The sequence below is a fragment of the Myotis lucifugus genome, unplaced genomic scaffold (genome assembly GCF_000147115.1).
Source record: "Myotis lucifugus unplaced genomic scaffold, Myoluc2.0 scaffold_65, whole genome shotgun sequence".
NCBI classification, from domain to species: domain Eukaryota; kingdom Metazoa; phylum Chordata; class Mammalia; order Chiroptera; family Vespertilionidae; genus Myotis; species Myotis lucifugus.
In genome coordinates this window covers 2,462,763-2,478,547 of record NW_005871113.1, presented here as the reverse complement: position 1 = coordinate 2,478,547, position 15,785 = coordinate 2,462,763, and the positions used below count along the sequence as shown (strand labels likewise).

The window sequence follows — 15,785 nt, the reverse complement described above, 5'->3', positions numbered from 1 at the left end:
TCTTTTGAATATACCACACATTTCCACCTAAATATTTCTGTTTTGATCCTCATCACATAAGGCTCATTTTCTGTCGACTCGCCTTCCTCCTTCCAGAAGTAAAAATCCTTTCTTCTGTGTCCTCTCTTAGCACAATTTTATTCTTTCGCTGTCACTGGATATATCCCATTATGGTTAATTGTCTATGTGAGGCTTTCTTGGGCTAAATTACGAATTTCTTAAGAGAGAGCTTTCTTTCCATCTCTTGTGAAAAAAAAAATCACTGTTCAGTGTTTGGGATTTAATATGCGTCCCATTAAAATGTGCTGAAGGAGGGATGTGTTGAAATGTATTCACATTCTCATAGGTGCAGTTATTGTACCAAATGGATGGAGAAGTAAAGATTCGAATGAAGCAAAAGAGCTCCTTTGTCATTTTTTTTCTTGAGAGCTAGAGATTTAAATTTATGACAAACATGGGAATTCCAAAAAGTCAGAGAACAGAGAATGACAGCATTACCTACAAATTACTGTTTAAATGAGACTTACCAAGGCATTGTCTCTGCCATTTGTTATCAATCTATTGGATTGATGATTTTAAAATAAGAACCACTCTCTGTCCAGGTTATCATTGAATTGATTGGGTAGCATGACTGGTTAGTATGAATTGGTTGGTAATAAGGTAATTTTACTCAATTAAATGTATGCCAAAGAATTAATGTATATCATCTCTGTCTTCTCCTTGTTAAAACTGAGGTGGAAAGAGACCTTGGAGTAAAGTGCTAGACTTAATTATAAGACACATTGTAATAAATAAAAAAAAGAAACAAGGAACAAGAAAATATTATGATCTGGAGAATTAATGAAATTTAAACTGGTTGTTGAAAAAATAGATAAGGATTGCATGAGGGAAAGGAGGAATTTCATGTGAAGGAAATAACATGGGTCAATTGACAAGAAAATTGCTGATTTGCAAGCCATATTTTAGCAAATGTCTATATTGTTAACATTTATGAATTTAAAGTTATTTTGTTCTCCTTTGTTTTCGTTCTCACAGGTGGATCCGATATTGAATACCTGGACTTCTATAAGCCTGTCGTGTGGTTTTGGATCCTCGTAGGACTTGCTTACTTTGCTGCTGTCCTGAGCATGATTGGAGACTGGCTCCGAGTGATTTCGAAAAAGACAAAGGAAGAGGTAAGAATCAAGAAGTTTTCAAAAACACTTCTATTTAGCTAATTTAATAAACGGTAACAATCTTTTTACATTTATATTTTAAAGCAGTATTTAAATATTAATTTTTAAACATTTATGTTTGGTATGAGTTTGTTTTACACAGCTATCATGTGAGTTACAATTCATTCACTTACCAAATACTAAACACTCCTATGTTCCTGATGCTATCTAGGTGCTTAGGGTAATTTGTGCTAAAAAGGATGTAATTAAAGTGTTTTTTTCATTAGTTCTTTAGTTTGTTTCATTTTTTTCTCTCAAAGTATGTATAATAGAAAATTATAAGAGAAAAGTATAATAGAAAATATTTTTGTCAAGGTATCAGTAGCATGAAAAAGTGAATGTACTGTGGAATATTGAATTTAGTCAAGTATTTCCTTTTTTATGTCTACCTAAATGTGTGGTAGTCCAGATGTATACAAACACATATATGCCCCAAAGTTGTATGTGTTATGGCCAATTTCCTTATATACTAATTTTAGCTGCTCAAAAACATACACTTTTACATATTTTAAACAATTGTATATATAGAAATGAATATCAGAATTTTGACTCATGACATTTTAGAAAATTTAAAATTTAAATCTGATTTTGAAATTACAGAGCTCTGAAATTAAATTTTGATTTAATATTTTTAGGTCCAGAAGTCCTGTTAGTTTGAATGTGATAGAATAGTATGAATTTTGTGTTTTTTTGTTCTGGTTGTTAGCCAATTTTACTAATTTTTTTCAGAGAACAAGTCTATAAAATGTGCACCCATTGTTTTTCTTTATCCCCTTCAATTCATTATCTGCTGTTCATAAGCCAAGAGACATCAGTGTCAAAATCTTTGATTGATACAAGCAATGATCTTTAAACACACACCCAAAAGAAATAGAATAAAATAGGATATGATAGAATTAATTCATCTCTACAGACAAAACAATTTTATTTAGAAATCCTCAAGTCATATGATTTCTTATAAATACTGAAGGTACCCATGGTGATTAGAAAGAGTATAAGTTATCCAGTAGTTCCCTTCATGGATACTATATTTCTCAGCTGGGCATTCACGTGTTCAGTCTGTATGCATTCATCAATATCTTAGTTGCACCATAAAACCAGTCTTTTTATTAGGAACAAATCAGCAAGACAATATTTGCTTGACGTTCTACTTTAAATCATGTGAAAAGTTCTACTTACAGTGGTCGGCAAACTGCGGCTCGCGAGCCACATGCGGCTCTTTAGCCCCTTGAGTGTGGCTCTTCCTAAGCCTGAGGAGTACCCTAATTAAGTTAATAACAATGTAACTACCTATATAGTTTAAGTTTAAAAAAAATTGGCTCTCAAAAGAAATTTCAATCGTTGTACTGTTGATATTTGGCTCTGTTGAGAGTTTGCTGACCACTGGTATAGGACATCAACTTATTTGGCTTAGCCTTAGACAAGTTCATTGTGTGTGTGTGTGTGTGTGTGTGTGTGTGTGAGAGAGAGAGAGAGAGAGAGAGAATGAATTGTGATTATTTTCACTATAATGTATTTTCAATGTACTTTGAAGGATCTTGAGATGCTAAGGAAAAAAAGAAATTGTAAATAGGAACTATTTTAGATGACATAGCCAAAAGGAGAACTTCTCAAACATCTAGCCATAAACTGGCTTTCTTTCAAATGGTTTCTTAGAAACACGCACATGCCTTTATTTTTTAAATAAAATAGAACTGTACAAAATATATCTCTTACAGTTAAGAAAAAGTAAGTTTGTGAAATATATCTTATACACATATTATAAACATTCTACATATTATATACAAACATACATTTCTACATATTATATACATATGTACATATGTACATACTAATAATATTGTGGATCACAGTTTGAAAGCCACTAAGGCACATATAGAACAGGGCTAAATTTTGTCTGCATCACATTGCCCTATTTAATTAAACATTCAGGAATATTTGATTAATGTTTTAAAAGCTGTCTGTTAAAAACCAGTGCTTTGGGGATAGGACTGATGGTGCAGCTTCTTTAGAGTAATGAGATAGCCATCTGTACTAGTGCTCCAGCTGCCATTGCAAAACACCTCAGACTGGGTGGCTTAACTGTCAGAAACGGGTTTTCTCACAATTCAGGAGGCTGGAGGTGCCAGCAGGTTTGGTGTCTGGGAGGTCTCTCTCCTCAGCTTGCAGATGGTGCCTTCTTGCTGTGTCCTCATGCGGCCTTTCCTCTGTGCACATGCGTGGGGAGAGAGTGCACGGGTGGCTTTCTTCTTCTTATAAGGACACCAGGACTGTTGGATTGGAGCTCCACACTATGACCTCATTTAACCTTAACCATGTCCTTTAAGGCCTTATCTCCAAATACAGTCCCATTGGAGCTTTGGGCTTCAACATCTGAATTTGTGGAGAATGCAATTCAGGCCATAATAGCAGTCTTTGAAATAAACTTAAATTTCTACATAAATTGGTTTATTTCACATGAAAAACAAGTTTGTGTGCCTGCTTATGAGTGATCTTCATGAGTCGCAACCAAAAGTGTGAGATGTATCATTGTGTTTTCATGCTGTTAAACACTGAAAAGTAGTATTTTTTCCTTTTGGCTTCTACCTCGCCTTGTGAGTAACATCCTTTCTGGTGGCTGCATCTGTAGGAAGTTCATGGGAGTGAAGGCCATGAACAAGTTCATGTGAATACTCTGGAGCTGCAGCTGCACCAGACAGTTGAGCCAGTTGAAATGGGACTGTCAATTCAAGCAGATGTGTGTTTTCTAATGTAAAATGCTGTTTAGGGAAGTGACAAAATCAGGTCACAAATTTAACAGAAAATGTAAAGAAAGGGAGGGAATGACAATTTATAATTTATCTATAGATCATCAGGACCAAAGTTTTATAAATGAAATACTACTAGAATTTCTACAACTCTTGAAATAAGATTATTAGATCATTTCCATTTTGAAATAACTCACTAAAGGGCATAATTAAATAAAAACCAACTAAATGCATCCTGGTTGTCATCTTTACATAGATGAACCATGCCACATGACCGTTCAGTCTGTATTTCTTACCTTCTAACCTAAATCGTTCCAGATACCCCAATTTTTAAATACTCCCTACATGTTTAGAAGCAACAAGGTTATTTCTAGTTTTTAATTTTGATGAATGAAAATGCCAAATCGTTTTGATAACTTGGAATCCTCCCTATTAAAAAATGTAACTAGTACAAAACATAAGAAAATGCAAAGTAATATATTCTAGTAGCATTAAATCTCCAGTTGAAAATGCTAAGACACATGCTTTCCTTGAATGAAAAGATTTTGACAAATAATAAATTCCAATCTTACATAATTTAAAAAAAAACCCCACAAATAATCTTGTAACATAATCTGGTTAGGTTATAGTTTAAAAACAAATATGATATATTGCTTAAGTATAAACATAGCACCAATCATATGTGCTCTTATTTCTGTTTTTATGTTAAAATATATTGTTTCCAATGAAGACTAATTTTAATGAAAATATTATGTTTAGAAATAAGGAGAAATAGCTTCTGATGAACATGCTGAAATAAAACATGTTGGTGTGGCTAACCCGTCTGACATAGTTGGAGAGGAGATAATCAGTTGGAACGATACTGCAAGGCTTTAGAAGTGTCACATATAATTACAATTGATGTGCATTCCTCAAGGAAAATAGTAATGACCTCAATATTTTTTTCCATGGAGACAAACGACTTTCTGTAAAGTGTTTGTTTCATTATTTTTAAATCTCTAATGGAAAGTAGGTCCATGTGTAACAATAAGAATTGATATGACTACCTTTTTCTAAAACCATGTACCCTCTTTTGAGGAACTGATGTTTCCATTTAGAAAATAAAGATTATTTAGGTATTCTGGATAATACAGTGATACTAATATCTGACGCAGGAGAAATAAAAATAAGACGTGGTCACAAAATTCAGAAGGTAAATTCCTAAGCAAGCAGGGAATAGGCATCCTTATTATGCAAAAATATAGTTCATTTTGCTACCATTTACATTCCTCACGTGGGAAAGGCCTGGATTTTTGTACAGTTCTTGTATTGATGTACATATACCACAGTGTTTGCAATGTTCCTGTCCATTTGTGAGACAAACACTACCACAGCCCCTATCACAACATGCTGGTGTCCTGGCCCTACAGCTGGCCATAGTGGGTAGATAGCCAAGCATCGCTGCTTTTTTTATTTCAGAGAGGAAGGGAGAGGGAGAGAGAGAAATGTCAACGATGACAGAGAATCATTGATCGGCTGCCTCCTGCACACCCACACTGAGGATTGAGCCCGCAACTGGGCATGTGTCCTAACTGGGAATTGAACCATGGTTCATAGGTTGACGCTCAACCACTGAGCCACGCCAGCCGAGCCAAGCATCAATTGTCAACCAGTTGTCTGGAGGTGTTCATGCACATGGGGATGCTCACTTTAGGACGTTGACCTTATCTCAGTCATATTAGGAAACCTCCCTTTGCTTGTGAAGCACTAGTGCCAAGAAGCCTTGAAGAACTGATATTTGGCCCCTGCACTATGAAGGAGCCTGAGCATATGGAGGGATATAGTTTTCTTCCGCTGGTTACCTGGCCAGAGAGCATTTGGTCTTCTCTGGAAGTCACTCCCTTCAGTGACGAAGCTAGGATTTGGTGGCTATCGTGTCTGGAGATGGGCAATTAAAGAGCGGTTGTGGCCTGGGCACTGGGAAGGTTGTTGTGCATCACTTTATCATTATTTCTTATGGGAGAAGTGTTTTTAATATGAAAGGCTTTAGATGTCATTTGAAACAATACTATTCTGAAAACCCTAGGGAGTCATGGAAGGACTTTAAGTGAGAGGAATGAATGACCTTGTCAACAGTGAGGAGGATGGCTTAGAAACAAAGCGGATGCAGGAAATCAGCTGGGAGATGATTGCATGGAATAAAGATCTGTTGCCTGATCACACAGGCGCAGAGATGAAAGTAGGGATTTCAAAGTATTTGGGGGCCAGAAGGAATAGGGTTTGGTGATTCATAAGCTATGGGCAGTAAGAGAAAGGGGGGCACAGCCAGCATGACTCAGGGGTTGAGCGTCACCCTATGAACCAGGAGGTCAGGTTCAATTCCAGGTCAGGGTATTTGCCTGGGTTGCCGTTTGGGGCGTGCAGGAGGCAGCTGACCAATGATTCTCTCTCATTATTGATGTTTCTATCTCTCTCTCCCTCTCCCTTCCTCTCTGAAATCAATAAAAAAGAGAGAGAGAAAGAGAGGATGACATTTATGATTCTAGCTTTGGCTGGTATTAAAAAACACAGAAAATGATAGATTTTGGACATGTTTTGATTGATGGATGGTTGGACATCTAGGTGGCTAATTCGGGTGTAGATGATTGGATATGCATGCCTGGAACGTCAGAAGGATGGGAGCTGGAGAAATAGTTTGGGGGCCTGGGGTGATCATGACATACATGACAATGGAAGTTGTGAGTACAGATGAATTCACCTAATGAAGATTTGTACAGTAAGTCCACAAAAGAGCTACCTTTGGAACTTGGAGTAACACCTTCATTTAAGAGGGTGAATGTGGAGACTATACAGGACTGTTACAGCAAAACATTGTCTAATAAATTGATTCACAGTAGGGGTCTGTTGGAAGGTCAAAGGAGTTGAGGTCTTGAAGAAAAGACAGTTAAACTAATGGATCCAAATGGCTAAAGACTGTGGGGAAGAAATGGAATCCAAGAAAAGGCTGACACAATAACATCAAATAGAGAAATAAAGTAATTGGAATTTTTAGTGAGGTTATGCTCCAGGGATGTCACTTCTGTAAACATTGTCCCCGCAGTTGTGCAGCGGAGGGGGTACAGCCTCAGATACTTCTCCGGGCAGGTGCATCAAGCACAGTCCCAGAGAGCAGCATTTATGGTGTATTTTCTGGAAGCGGGATCCTTTGGAGCACAAACAGTAGAAAGCTGTGAATAGTGCTCCCTGGAGTTGAGCAAGGCAGCAGCCCTGACCCAGGGTACTGTTAGGCACAAATACATGGTACATATGGATGTTGTGGGGTGGAGGTGGAGGGGTGAGCTGTGGAATGACAGTGTCAAAGCAGCAGGAAAGGGGAAAGCCTGGAGGCTTGGAGGCCAGTTAGGAGATTATTTAAGGTCTAATTCATCCCTAAATCACCCAATTATTCATTCATTAAAAAGATACATCCTAAGGGCTCTGTCATGAGTGCTGTGTTAGGTTCTGGGGGTAAGTCTTCACCTGTGGTAGTTTGGGGCTGATCTCTGTATCAGAAGGGTTACATGGTGATTCCTTTTCGTATGGATCTTTATAATGTTTGCTTTGCTTTTCCTTTAGAGATGGAAAAAGGAGTTTTGAATATAAAGGCACTTAGTCTTTGATTAGTTCTTAAAATAGCTGGCTTTTACTTATTTCCCCCTCCTCCCTTTTCTTCTTTAATCTTCAGAGAGCACATCAGGCTTTGTAGTTGTTGCTTTGATTTCTAACATATTTGGGGGATGGAGATTTATTCTTTAGTTCCAATTTTTCCTTAGTATTTATTCTCTTGTTGAGATAGTAATTATGAATGATTATTTGGAGTTGGACTATGGGCACAATATACAATGATCATTAGACTTCACAGGTTTATATTTTAATGCATATAACTCTTTTTTTGTACAGTAGGTAAGAATAAAATAGAGGCAAGCCATATCACTATGGGCTAATCAAAATAAGGCATATATAAAGGGCCTCTGTTTTCTTTTGTCTTTTTGAAACACCTCAAGTTTATTAATTGATTAATAGTGTATATTTGATTCTTAGCCAAAATGTGAAGTTGGAGGGTTGCGCTCTCATACTGGAAAATCAACTACATAATGTTACAGTATGTGCAAATGTGTACATTGAAGAACTTTGCAAAAGTTTAATCAAAACCTGCTTTCAGTTTATTAAGTAATTTCTCAAGTATCCTTGTGGGAGGTACAGCAACCCCATGACCAAGTCATAGATCTCTTCAGAATTGATTCTTATAAAGGCAGTTTTGATTACGTTGATCCAAGTTATGCGGGGGTGACAGGATGGGTAAAGGCAAAGTTTTATTTTTTAAAGTCTCCCCAAATGCTGTTTCACTTGGTTTATGAGGGCTTGGGAGTACCCAAGAATTATCTTTCAAAGAATTTCTGCCATACGAGTAGTGTTCCTGAAAGTTTGAAAAGTTGTGAGGAATGGGTCTCTCGTTATCTGTCCATGATTGGAGAATTGCTTTCTCTGATAAAATCTTCACATCTCCTGGTAAATGGGAAGATGTGGTGGTGGTGGGGGGTGTCATTTGTATGTTGCAGTGAAATTCGTCAAGTGCAGTTTTGTGCTGTCTTTCCCAAGCTCTTCCATGAGTCCCACAGGGGCACAGGCTTTCTTGACCACAGTTGGGGTTTTCAGTTTTCTCAGTAGTTCAACCTGTAATTGAGTCACCAGATGTAAGTTAGACATTTCTCTCTCCAGCACCCAGTATACATTTTGCATATCATCACTTGAAATGCTTAGTTTCTGGAGATCTCTGCTCTGCAGATCGCCTTCCTGACCCCTTTGTTTGGCTTTTTATAGCTCTATTCTGAGACTGACATTCTTTCTTCATCAGTTCTAGTTCTTGTTCCAAGCCATGGATCTTCAGGTCACAACCCAACTTTTCCACCCCCCAGTTTGATGAAGGTGGATTTAAATGCCTCATCACCTGCTGAATTTCCACTGCTGTTCTTAGCTGGAGTTCTACCTCCTTAGACAGCACCTGTTCATTCAGTACTTTCCAAGATTCAGAGTTGTCTTTGTTCATTTTATCCAATTTGCTCTTTAAATTATCTCTAGCAATGCAAACCTCTCGATATGCATGATAGGCCTTATTTACTGGGACTTGCTCCCGTCCCACAGAACTTGTTTCTTCATCTAATAGAGCGCTTGTAAGCTTTTCTTCCAAAAACCTTACTCTTTTCTTTAGGAGAGTTCTCTCTCAATTCTTGAGTCGTTTTCTGATGTCTTCATGTGCAGTGACAAGGGCAAAAATGTGAGGCAACAGACTCATCTCAATGTGTTGAGAGGGAGTCGCTGTGTCGCTCCGGTGGGCTTTTTCGTGGTTTAGAATGCGGACGTCACCTTCCACCAGCGTATCCATGACAGCCCAGGTCAGGCTACGCCGGGCCCCGAGGTCCATTCCCCAGCACGGGCTTCCGGTTTCCTGGAAGACACTGCTGCTCGCGAAGGCCCGCGCGTCCATTGCTTTGGCCTCGGCTGCGCCAGGACCGGCCAGTTGGCTGGGCCCTGAGGATCGGAAGGAGCCGTAAGCCAGGCCGAGGGGCCAAGGCTTCGCAGGAGGAGGCTCAGACCTGCCTGCCCTGGGCCCCTCAGCGCCCCAGAGCAGGGAAAGGTGGCCGAGGGGAGCTGGAGGTGAGCAGCACCGACGGGAAGGGGGCTGCCGCCACCCGCGAGCTCAGCGCCCAGGAAGGGCCTCTGTTTTCTATCCCTCTGTGCTGGGGGGAACAGGTCAGAGGAGTCAGACTTTTGTTACATGGTGGTCTGTGTTGGGTTGTTGCTAGTCAGGCCAAAGAGAAAGCTCCTTCCCTTTCCAGTCCCAAACTCAGCAAGTTGTTACTTATTTGGTAAATAGGCAATCAGAAAGGAGAATAAAAATAAAAGAAATAATAATAGAAGACGTATATTATGCTGTAAGGCCACAGTAACTCTCACACATGAGTGCATGTCTAATGTCCAAGTGAATTTTATGAACCGTCATTCTGTAGACCCAAGATCCCAGGTTACGTCTCTGTATAGTCTCAGTATTATGTTGTGGACTATGAACCATTGAGGGTCAAATGTTAGGAAAGTCAAAGTACACGCCAAAAATAGGATTTGAGAGTGGTAAAACAGAAATATGTTTCTTCTAGAATAGACTTTATTTCTTTAAAAATATTAAGTGAGATAATGATGTAAAGTCCACAGCGGTCAAGTACTAATTGCCAATAAGGAAATGGAAGCATGGGGAGGTAGTAAGGTGATTTGCTTAGTTCACTCAGCTGGTAGGTGGTAAGTGGTAGGATCAGTAATCATCCTAGAAGGCTTGACCCCTCCGCCCAGCCTTCCAGACTTTTTGCTATGCTGCCTTCCAAAGGCTGAAGGAGTTGGTCATGTTGTTGTTATTGTCATTCTTTTCTTCTTATTTTTATTTTATACATAAGTAATATCAACATATTAGAAGTACTCCAGTCTAACCCATCTGTTACTATGTAGCTACAAAGAAGAGCTTTATGAATAGTTTGCTCACGAATTGTGTTATCATATGATCAGTGAATCTTGAAACCTAAAGTTTTAATATTCTTTCAAATGAATAGAGATGATTTTTATGATTTCTGAATAAACGCCTGGACTTTGGAGGCCATTGATATAGAATTCTATCTTAACTATTTACTAGTTCTATAAACTTCATTAAAACGCCTAATTTTTCTGAGTCTCATTTTCTTAAAAATTAGATTGAAACTCCTTTATGAGACTGCTTGGAGATTCAGTGGGTAGAGAGTGGGATGTGCTAAATGCTTGTTCTTTTCTTCATGGGTTTTGGAAGAAATTAGTATCAAATATTGTCACAATTCACCTAATCCTGTAAAGTTCTAAGATTATCATCTCTATATCATCATACTAGAGGCCTGGTGCATGAAATTCATGCACAGGTAGGGTCCCTAGGCTGGCCGGTGATCAGGGCTGATCTGTGGGGCAATCAGGGCCCCCCCCACCCCCCCGCTGGCACCTGCCTTGGCGAGCCTGGCGCTACCCACTTGCCAGCCCCGTCCTCTGCCGTCACCACTGGTCGCCTCCCTTGGCGGGGCAATCAGGGGGCCCCCCCGCTGGTACCCACCTTGGCTGCCCTGTGGGCTGGGGGCACCTCCTGCGTTGAGCATCTGTCCCCTGGTGGTCAATGCACATCAGAGCGACCTGTCGTTCCATTGGTCATTCCGCCGGTCAGCCGATTTGCGTATTAGGCTTTTATTATATAGGATATTGTTCTTCATGAGCATCAAATGCTGTGAGTGCCTACATGTCTGAAAATCTTATCCGGTTGAAATAAGTAAATGCAAACAAGAAAACATTAGGGCATGTTATTGCTGGAAGTTCATCACAAACCCAGAGAGTCCAGAATGGCCTAGGAAAAGAAGTAGGTATAGGAATTTTTAATATGTTGGATGTTCTGTGAACTTAAAAACTAGTTTCTACCTGAAATGTTTCTTAAATCTACCCATTGCGATTACCTAAGTCTTTTCCTGAATTAGAGCCACAGATTTCCTGGTGTCTGATGGTGACTGAGGTAGAATCCATTTGTATTTTCATTTTATGAAGCCAAGAAAGAATATTTATGTTAGTACTTTAAAAAATAAACACATGTGGGAAGATTCCTTTCTTTCTTATCTTTTAGATTTTAGGTTGAATTTTCACTATTTATAAATTATGTCTTCTTTTTGCTTCAAGTATTTCACAGAATGCAATATTTGGTAATGGCAAGAGTCATTTTTTCGATTCATTTGTTCATAATAGGAAAGTAAGTTAATAGTTTTTGCCTCAAAGCACTTTATATAAGTAATTTCATTTTCTTTAGCTAGAGAGCACATTATAGGGAGTTAATACATCAAGATATAATGTTATGTTTCTCTTTTGACTGTTTTGAGACTGCCATCTGTTCTGAGAATTTGTGTTTGAAAAAGCAGCCACTATGAACTTTGCTTTTAAAATTGTTTTTGGACTCTCTGCAGCAAGCCAGAGTATTGTGCTTGCCTATATTCTGAGCTAAAATCAATCACATTGTACAAAAAAAAAAAGCCTATGTTTGATGAGAACACAAGCAAGTGTATTTACAAAGATGGCTCAACAAAATGAATTTGTTTTTAGTTCCTCTTCATAGATGGCTCTTTCTAAAAGAGTATTAGTTTGTTTGTGGTTAGTTCAAGCTGAGAGTAGGAGGGAAATATTGACATTTAATCAGGAATTATTGGATCATCTTTTATAACAAAGTATGGGGATTTCATTAGTGTTTAGTGGATGGCACCCTATTTGTAGTAAGGAAATTTAGTTCTTCCTGCTTCAAACTGATTTGAACCAAAGAACAGCTTCCTATTAATAATGTGTGTATGTATATGCATGTACACACACACACACACACACACACACACACACACACACACAATCTCTTCTCATCAAGACAGAGAACCCTTGTTCTTCCTCATGAACTATTTCCATTTCTCTCTTTTTCCAGACTTGTTAGCATTGCATTTCCTCTTTCTCTTGTGGTTGGTGCACCATATGAATAGTTCTGGCCAATGACTTGTGGGCGGAACTGACATGAGAAAATGGGAAGAAAATTGAACTGCGCCTTGAGCCCCTCAAGAGCTTCCTTGCTTCTGGCACAATGACCATGGGAGATCAGGGTGCTGTGTCAGCCTGGGTCTCCCAGTAACCGCAATGAGCGGTAGCCTTGCTGCATGCATGGGCAGTTAGCTGGAGTGAGAAATTAAGCTTTGTTTGAAACCACGAAGATTAAGGGGCTGTCTGTTCTAGATTATAATCTCTCCTGTCCTCACATAATTCAGTAAACTGCATAAACATTGTTGCTGTAGTTTAAGGAAAGAATTAACATCGCTGTCATCATCATCATCATCATCTGGGAGATTTAAACTTTATGCACTGTGCTCATATTTGCTGAATTTAATTTCCAAATCTCTGATAGATTTAGCTATATTATCTGCAGATATAGGAGTCCTAAAAATGTATACACATAAAGACAGTGCTATTAAAATACATTTCATTTATAAAATTGAGCTATCAGCTGTTAAAGTGTGTATACATTTTTGGGGACACCCTGTATATTATTTGAAATAATATTTGCATTTATCTTAAGAATTGCTAGTGGTTTTATATAAATAGAAACATCAGGTAAGAGTTGAAGTAAAACAGAGCAACCTGCTTTTTAAAATATATATATATTTGTTATTGATTTCAGAGAGAAAGGGAAAAGGAGAGAGAGGTAGAAACACCAATGATGAGAGAGCCACACCAGCTGGGCTCTTATTTTAAATAAGCAGATTCAATTTTACAAAAAAGCTCCCCCAATTTCATAAGCATTATAGCTATGGAATTATTAGAAATGATAGTTATTGTTACATAGTAATATGCTAAAGCTGAATTTCATAAAACAGTACTTCCTTAACATAAACAGAGGAAGTGTTGGAAACGTATTTTGAAGTTGCCTCTAGAATCCCTACCTTGACAAATAAACTGTAGGCTCTCCTGATTACAAGTTTTATAATTTGAAAGCCCATAACTCAAAAGTGTTGTTTCAAAAATTCTTAAGAAACGTGAAAGTTCTAGAATTTAATATTTGAAAAATGTCCTATGTTTAACTTAATTCTCCTACTGTCTATTTGTGAGTCTTTGCAAGCATCCCTCACTTAACATTTCCAATGGAGCCAGAAACAACTTTAGATGTACATGGCTCATCATTGCCTCTTTGAACCTGTTTACTATTAAAAATGCATCCCATTTGTCTATCCACATTTGGCATCGATGAATAGTATGAGGTTCTCATATTTTCTAGAGCTCTCGGGTAGCTGGGTATATGTGTGGCTTGTCCCCTATTGGACAGTCTAGCATTTTGAGGAGATTTTTAAACTAGAGAAAAATGAATTGGTTAATTGACTGTTTTTATCTCTTTTCATGGAATTTTCTACCTTCCATTATTCAAAATGTACAAGCAACCAACTTTTACTTCTGAAGGAAAAGAAGATAAGGAGGCTAGTGGGGGGAACTTGGGAATAACCCAAGTTCTTTTGAGAGCTTTGTGATGAGCCCTGAAGATGTTATAATCAAACTGAGGCAAAAGTTCCATCTCACTCCCCAGTGTGGGCACTGGTTTAATGTAAGCGATAATGAAGCTGAGTTTGCAGTCAATATCAAAAATAATAAGTAACTCTGGAAAGATGCCTGGAGAGGGATTTGAATTTGTCATTGCTTCTCCCCGCCTTCTCACCTTCCTGAATATTCCTTACCACTTTAGTACTCGGTGTAATACAGGCTTCATAAAATAACCAGACCAAGGTATAATAGAAACCCACTATAATACAGCTGTCTGTTAAATGGATACAGACAGAAGTAGGTCAAATTGTGCTCTCTGAAGCATAAAGTGATATGATAAGGGCTGTATGTGAAAGTCAGCCTGCCCGAGGAGATGAGCATGGAAGGGAAGGGGTTCCTTTTCACTGTCTCTCTTTATTATTTGTGTCATCTGAGAAGATGCTCTGGACAGCTCCCATGCCAAAGGCGAGGGCTGGACGCGTGTTTGCTGTCATGCTGCCTTGCCACACAGTGTCAGAAGCATTTGCTGAAGGAATATTAAAATATAGTTCTTTGACTTTCCTCTCACAATGGACGCCTCCTATGTCTTATCCTTTCACTTAGAGGAGTTGTTTTTCCCTGAATTCTAAACCTGTAAGCCATCAGTTGGACATAGCTGGGGAGACAGGTTCAGGGCATGTCTGATCCCCTTGTAGGACACCAGGCTGAGAGCTAGCCTGCCTTGCTGTCACTTTCTTGGTATTTCCACCGTCCCTTCTTTTATTTCCTGTCTTGTCTTCCTGTTTCTTAGGCAGCCTCATTAGAGTTTGGGCAAGTTCATGGAAATTCAGTGGCATGAGTGTAAGACAGAGCAAGTCCTGTTTCTGTAGAACTAATGGGCAGTGCTCTCCTGGGTCTGGCAGAGGTGGCCCTGAGCACTTGCTGCGTGTGCAGTGAACACATTGCATTATTGAACCCTCTCTGCTGCTTTGACTTGTTGAATCAAGTGGGGGGATTGTTGGTTTCACATTGTTTTCCAATTATGCTTTTATTCTTTTTAAAATAATTTAAATTCTTTATTATTTAAAGTATTACATATGTCTCCTTTTTTTCCCTACTGACCTCTCCCGGGCCACTCCCATCTCCCAGCACATGCCCTCACCCCCCCCTACTGTCTGTGTCCACTGGTTATGCTTATATGCATGCATACAAGTTATTTGCTTTTTCTCTTAAACCCCACCCCCCCCCTTCTCTCTGAGGTTGGACGGTCTGTTCAATGCTTCTATGTCTCTAGGTCTATTTCTGTTCATCGGTTTATATTGTTCATAATATTCCACAAATGAGTGAGATCATGTGATATTTATCTTTTTCAGACTGGCTTATTTCACTTAGCATAATGCTCTCCATGCTTTTGCGAATTGTAAGAATTTTTTCTTTACAGCATCATAGTATTCCATTGTATAGGTATATCAGTTTCTTAAATCCAGTCATCTGCTGATGGGCACTTGGGCTGTTTCCAAATCTTAGCTATTGTAAATTGTGCTACTATGAACATAGGGGTGCATATATCCTTTTGATTGGTGTTTCTGATTTCTTGGGATATAGTCCTAGAAGTGGGATGACTGGGTCAAATGGGAGTTCCATTTTTAATTTTTTGAGGAAACACCATACTGTTTTCCACACCAGCAGTGCACGAGGGTTCCTTTTCTTCACATCCTCGCCAGCA

General features: G+C 38.7%; 1 protein-coding gene and 1 pseudogene across 2 annotated transcripts in view; one reads left to right on the top strand and one right to left on the bottom strand.

Annotated features, from left to right (window-relative positions):
* KCNK2 (potassium two pore domain channel subfamily K member 2) overlaps positions 1-15,785 on the top strand; it is a 93,388-nt gene that overhangs the window by 64,745 nt on the left and 12,858 nt on the right. For both annotated transcript variants that reach the window (XM_006089873.3, XM_023754751.1), the window contains exon 6: positions 1,036-1,175. In XM_006089873.3, coding sequence (XP_006089935.1) covers positions 1,036-1,175 — 140 coding nt within the window. The remainder of the gene's footprint in view (positions 1-1,035; positions 1,176-15,785) is intronic.
* LOC102440899 lies at positions 8,211-9,362 on the bottom strand (annotated as a pseudogene).